Here is a 6267-nt window from a genome sequence, read left to right as displayed (position 1 = left end):
AAATTCACTGGGTTGCAGATTAGTTACTAACTTGCTTGTAGAGATTATTTGGAAAACAACTAGGAACTAAACATTTTCTGCACTGCATTAATTATTCAAATTGCCATTTGAATCCTTGAATTTAGCTCAACATACTTAGATAACAACAAACACCAGCTTTCATTCTGTTGCTGATGTGGGACAGCTACAATTGCCAGAAGAAACTGAAGTGAAATTACATCACTGCAAGTTAGATTATTACATTTCTTGACCAATATAGTGGAGTTTATTCCAGATAAAGGTGTATTCAGCTACCTTAGAGACAATTCTTTGTATTTCTTACACACACTGCCTTTAATAGTAGGGAATAAAACTGTGAGTGAACTGTATCTCCTATGGACTTGGGCTGCAATTGTGAACACCCAGCTCTTCCTAGTTAGATGCCTCGTGCAAGACTCCGAGAAAATTGACAAACACTTAACTTGCAGTCAGCTGTAAAATCAAATGACTTCTAAGTTGTCCCATGGCACCACCACAGGAATAAACACTGCGTGTGTCTCGCTCACTTCAGAGGTGCACCAGTAATTTGAGCTGGCCTCTGGGCCATGGCTCAGTCCTGCCCACAGCATGTTTGTGTTCTTCTTCCTGTGCCCTTCAGCCTGCCCAGAGATCCCTGCTAGACTGGTACTGATACCCCACCTTAGCTAGTGTGAAATAAGCTCATGCCCATGAACTTAGGCACAAAAGTTGCAGCTGCAGCACACATACCTGTCTGTAACAGAGGCAGGAATACCATCCATTTCCTCAAGGTTTCCTACACTCTTCTGTGGTGAATAGTCCCAACATCTTCTTCTGCAAAAATCTGGTACATCCTGAAAGTCCATCCTGTATCCTAAACAAAGACAAGGCCTTACAAAATAAAGCAAGGCCAGAACAAAATAATACTGGACTACATAATTTAAGAAGGTTCTGAAACATATGAACAGGGGGACTGACATGAAGTCACAAAATCAGTCTTCTAATATATCCTAATTCTGAGGCCTTTGTTGTATACCCTTAATGATTTTTTTTTAAATCGGTTGTGTGCCTATGATACCTAGGTGAATTGAAGGGTAAGGACTGAAGAGCTGACAGCTAAGGGGAAAAGATATAGCAGAGTTAAATAAATAACTTTAGAAGGCACACAGTTTAGCTATATACTTGGAAGAAGCTTGGTTTTGTAAAGGGCAGGATGTGAAGGGAGCCTCTTGGGAGAGGGGGGAAAGTACTAAGGTATTTTCAGCTCAAGGGAAGACAAATTACAGAGGTCTGAACTTTGGTTCCCAGCCCAGAATACACTGAAAATTACCTTGACAGGGTGAAGACTGGAATAGCCCCTGAAGAACAGACAGAATTTCCTAGCTTTCAATCTGTTATTTTTATTATGTGTACACATAGGCTGTAGAAAACTGCCACTGAGAACAGAATCCACCTCTGGTTATTCCCAGTGACAGCCATCAAAAAGCAGGAGCTGCTTTTCCAATCAAGGAATCATCTTGTTGTGATACAATGCTAAAAACATACTGTGAGGTCACTGAAGCATCATATAGAAAACTTTCAGACTGGAAGCGGTCAGGATCATAAAGATAGAAACAGGAGAGGACAATCAAATTATTAACAACCCCTCAGATTTCTTCTAGCATGATACATTCTTCTAGCATGTTCTCTGGGCAGAACACAGCATTGATGCAGCACAGGATTCCAAACAAATTCATTTTTTCATCCTCTTTATCAGAGGCAGAATTATTTAATAACTTTCTTTTGAAATAGCAAGGTCCAGCCCCAAACGCTTGAGCGCTGAGGTACGGAGAGATTCTCCAGGAGCCCAGTGATTCCAGCCTCAGTTGGGTGGGGCTTCATTTTGCTCCTGGCAACAGCTCCTCAGGGCGTAGTTCTTCCCCTGCCGGCTTTCCCTAGGGTTTCATGGCAGGGGGTAAAATTTGAGGAGGGATAATCCTGCCCCTGGATCCCTGCAGGATCGCAATCCCCCTCGATATACACACGGTGACGATTGGTTTATTAACAGATGGCAATTCCGGGAGGCTGGGGGTGGTTCCCTGCCCCCCGCTTTGCGAGTCTCCCCTCTCGGACTGTCGGGGCGGGGGAGAGGCTCCTGCCGCCGGCCCCTGGAAGGGGAGGAGAGGGACGAAGAGTAGTGTCTGCGGCTTCGTAGGGAAGTCGATCAGAAAAGACAGACACTATGAAGGGGAAGACGTAGCACTGCATCATCTGTCGTCACGTGAGTATCTCCTCCCCCTGGTGGGCTTTGGTATAAATGGAAGAGGAATTTCAGCACGCTCGAACTAAACAACATTTCTGTGTAAATACACAACGTGCTTCCTCCTACGTTTTCTCTTCTAGATGGGGCTCAGATGAACAAGCCTTTATCTTGAATCCCGTCGTAAGCACCACCATGTGGGAACCGGGCTGGACCTACCAGAGGCTGCAGCAACAGCCTGGGCGGCCCTGAGCAGAAGCGACGAGTTCTGTCCTCTTCTTTGGGATGACTTAAAACAAGCTGCTCTGTTAACAAGCGGTAAGTGAATACCCCTGGTTTATCCAGCATAGCTCTGTAAACCCTTGCATAGGCTGAGTGGATCTCGTGGACGGTGCCTCAACCCATAGGACTGGATGCGCTGGAAGTGCTGGTTCCCGAGTTTGCCGGCGTCTCTGCCGCAGGACATGAGACGGTTGTCGGGAGACGTTCCACGGTTGGACACGACAGATCTCGGAGGTCTTTTCCAACCTTAACCGTTCCATGATGTTCTTGCGTCATTTCAGACAGGAACGCTTCCATCTTTAACCTCATGTACAGTTTGTATGCATGCTTCCAATTTTAAAATTTCCTTCAGGTGAATGCTGATGGCCGCAGCTGCCATTGTTATTCAGTGTAAATTACCGCGTATTCAAAGGCAGAGCTAGTTCTTTCAGTGCATCCGCGCGTTCCTCGGTGAAAGCACTCAAGGAATTAAATTGAATTTCCAGAGGGATGGAACCTACAAGCCTTCTTTGAAGAGAGCACAATTTTAATCTGTGTTGAGAGCTGGTGAGATGAGACGTCCCAGACCTTTCCCAGAGATTCCTGGGAACTTCACGGCAAAAATCTTACCACGGCGGTGTAGTCGGGAGCCGGTTCCCGGTGAGGATGAGCCCAACAGAAACCGAAGTGCCGCCGCCCCCCGCTTTCCCGGCGGCTCTTGGATGCTCCTGATGCCGCAGGCGGGGCGCCGGGGCTCGGGGCGCAGGCCGGGCTGAGGCGCTGCTCGGGTCCGCATGCGGGGCCGGGTGTCGCCCCCTTCGAGCAGCGGGGAGCGCGGGAGGGTCCATCGGGCAGCTGTGCGCCTCCGCACACAGGTAGGCGGCTCCGGGGAGTGCCACCGACGAAGGGAAGGGGCCGCCCGCCTTTTCCCGGCTGCTCCTGGTGGGCTCGGGGCGGGGGAGCCACCCGCCTTCCCCCGGCCTCCCGGAGCAGCTCCGCTGGTAGGCCGGGGCGGCGGGCGGAGCCGCTTCGGGGCCCCCCGCGGGCGGTGATTCGCGGCGGGCGGGCGGGCGCGCCGGCGGGAGGTGAGTGCGGGAAGGGGGATGGGGAGACAGGGGGATAAAGGGGCGGCGGGCCCCGGTGCTCCGAGGTGGGCAGACCAGGGCTGGGCGATGCTGGGCTCATGCGGGCAGAAGAGCCCCGCCAAGGGGAGCCTCCCGGCGGAGCTGACCGCGACCCGTAAGTAAAATCAGACGGGAGATTTCGTGGCTTCTGCTGAATTGCTTGGGTCGGGTAATCCCTGACCGTTTTGCCATGCCTGCCGGTCAGACAGGTTCGGATGAAAGATTGCTTCTATTGAGGGTACCGAAAGGGAACTGCTCCTTGGAAATCCCGAAGGCCTCGGGGAAGGAACAATGGCTCTGTGGGTAGACTCTGCCTTAAGCTATGCAAATCCATTATTTGCATTTGAGGAAAGAAGCAAACTCTGGAAGTTTCATGTCCGCTGCCTTTTTTTTTTTTTTTTTTTTTTTTTTTTTTTTTTTTTTTAAACTATTTGTATTATTATTTGACAGTGGGGGTGGTGTTTCGGTTTTAGTTAGAGCAAGTGGTGAGATCAGTCCTGCTGCCCTTTCTCAAAATTTCCAGGGAGATGAGCGGCTGGTGTGAGATTGTGCCTGTTGTTACCCAGCTGAAACTTTCTGTCTAGTTTTCTTCAATTTTTGTCTCCATCCGTGTTTTACTGAGCTATTCTCTCATAGTGTGATTGCAGAATTATTAAGATTGAACTTCGTGATGAGATAAGATTACTTATTTTAACCTGGTAATTCACCTGAACTGTGTGGAAATGTTATAGATAAAAAATATGAAAATGTTACAGAGAAAAGGTATATATAAAATATTTCTGTGGAGAGTGCCATGGTACTAGACTGGTCACTCCTAAACTGAAGGAACTAAATCCAGAGAGGTGTTGAAGGAAATGTTCACGGAGCAGGGTTTCCTACCCATCAACATGCAATGTGCTTGTCTGACTAGGTCTCAGAATTGATATTTCTGAAAGTAAAATAACTCTCCTTTCACATGTAGGACTTCACCAGCTGTACCTCTGGTTTTTATTTCACTTAAATAAATCTACTTATCTGTTTCCCCCAGTCTGATGCAGTACCTGCTCCTTTAGCTCATCTGTCTCTGCTGAACTGATACAGTCCATTAAGTTAAATTTTAGGCTTTTGCCTCTTATTAAGGCAGCAGAATTAAAGGTGTCTAAGTCTCAGGTCTCCCCTGAAGGTCATAGTGGCTTTAGCAGACTTCTCATGCTTGTGGGATATATGACTCATCTCCCGAGGCTCATGAGTCTCCCAGTGTCCTTATCCCTCCCTGTTCAAAGGTAGGAGGAAAAGCTCTTCTGGAAGCAGTTGCCAGTTGGGAATGTGTGCGTGGCACTGCAGCGTGTCCAGTTGAGACTAGAACCTGAAACTTGATAGAAGGATCACCAGTACCTGAGTTCTGAGTTATAAACAGGTGGGGAGATACTTGAGTTACAGTGTTTTTGGCTAGAACAAGGTGTTGGATAAGACATTATGTTGATACGTACTGTGTGTGCTGTTAAATAATGGTTTTAGCAATTACGCAGGGGTGTTGCCTGACTGAAGAGGGAAATACAGCGGGTGAAGTGGTGACAGATCTCCTTTGCAGCGGGAAGTGCTTGAGATGCTTCTCCCTCACCTCCTCTTCAAGACTCTGATAGTTTACAAGCAGAGGCAGCTTTAGAAGATTTTCGATGATTGCATTCTTCCTTAGGTCTTAATTTTTGAATAGAAGCTGTTGTGATAGCTTATTTGTGCCATTAGCGCTTCTATCTTGGGCTTGTTCTCTTTGTTGGTTTCTGAACGTGCTGTGATGGCTGTCTGTCGGTAAAAGTTTGGTTTGTCTCCCCAAAACAGGTTTGGAAAAGTTAACATAAACCTGTTTTGGCTGATTTGTGGTTTTCTTTTTGGTGTTGTTTCATATGCTCCTGGGTGTTGTTCTAGATACACTGGCCTGGAAGAGGATGCAGTCAGATAGATCATTTGAAGATAAAACTTGTAAGACCACCCTAAGTCTCAGTGAGGTTGTCTACACCATTGACTTAAAAGGGCTTTTGAGGAAAGGCTCCTGGTTTTGTGGTTTTTTTTTTTTTTTTTTGTTCATACACAATACAGCTTGCTAGCTGTAGCACAGGATCTATGTTAGTACATTAACATTTAGGGTTATTTTACTTATGAGCATAAAAGGTTGATTTTTCTTCGTGTATGATGTGAGGTACTCTGCCTTGGCTCCTTGGTTAAATGCATTTTAGGGATGGGCTCAAGATTTCTTGAAATACCTTTTTTTACAGAGAACTTTCCCTGCAGATGTTTGCACTGTTTCAACTAAATCAGTTGAAGTGTGCCCCGTGTTTTGAGGAGGAATTTAGTTTTTCAAGCTTATGACATGTAATTTGTCATTCATTTGAATAGTTTATTCATCAGTTTTTCTAGCTTTATAGATAAGCTGTAGTATAGTAATGCTGAGTAACTAATTTATGGGGTAACTGAATGTACAGAATTTTTCCTTTTTCAGAGTGTCTGTTTTCTACTATCAATTTTCTCAAAACACCAGAAGCTGTGTAGCAGAGTAAACCATCCCCTAAACTTCCCCTTTAATCCAGTTTTTTCTACTTTTGCAATGTTGCATATGGTTGCTTGTGTACTTATTCAGTCTTCAAGAGAAATGAAAATAAAGCTACTTGA

General features: G+C 46.2%; 1 protein-coding gene across 9 annotated transcripts in view; it reads left to right on the top strand.

Annotated features, from left to right (window-relative positions):
* The first annotated feature begins 1370 nt into the window (after positions 1 to 1370).
* The window catches only part of ST3GAL6 (ST3 beta-galactoside alpha-2,3-sialyltransferase 6), a 58285-nt gene continuing 53388 nt past the window's right edge, over positions 1371 to 6267 (top strand). For 2 of the 9 annotated variants that reach the window (XM_041463710.1, XM_041463705.1), the window contains exon 1: positions 1373 to 3372. Coding sequence is in view for 4 of the 9 variants with exons in the window: in XM_041463702.1 (XP_041319636.1) it covers positions 3601 to 3736 (136 nt within the window). In the remaining 5 variants the exon portion in view is untranslated. Of the gene's footprint in view, positions 3737 to 3758; positions 3921 to 6267 lie in introns of those variants that run through there. The other 7 variants (XM_041463709.1, XM_041463704.1, XM_041463701.1 and 4 more) reach the window with 6 other exon arrangements.

The sequence above is a fragment of the Pyrgilauda ruficollis genome, unplaced genomic scaffold, assembly GCF_017590135.1.
Source record: "Pyrgilauda ruficollis isolate IOZ18807 unplaced genomic scaffold, ASM1759013v1 scaffold17, whole genome shotgun sequence".
NCBI lineage: Eukaryota > Metazoa > Chordata > Aves > Passeriformes > Passeridae > Pyrgilauda > Pyrgilauda ruficollis.
The sequence above is the reverse complement of the archived record's forward strand: the minus strand, read 5'-3'. Positions and strand labels throughout refer to the sequence as shown.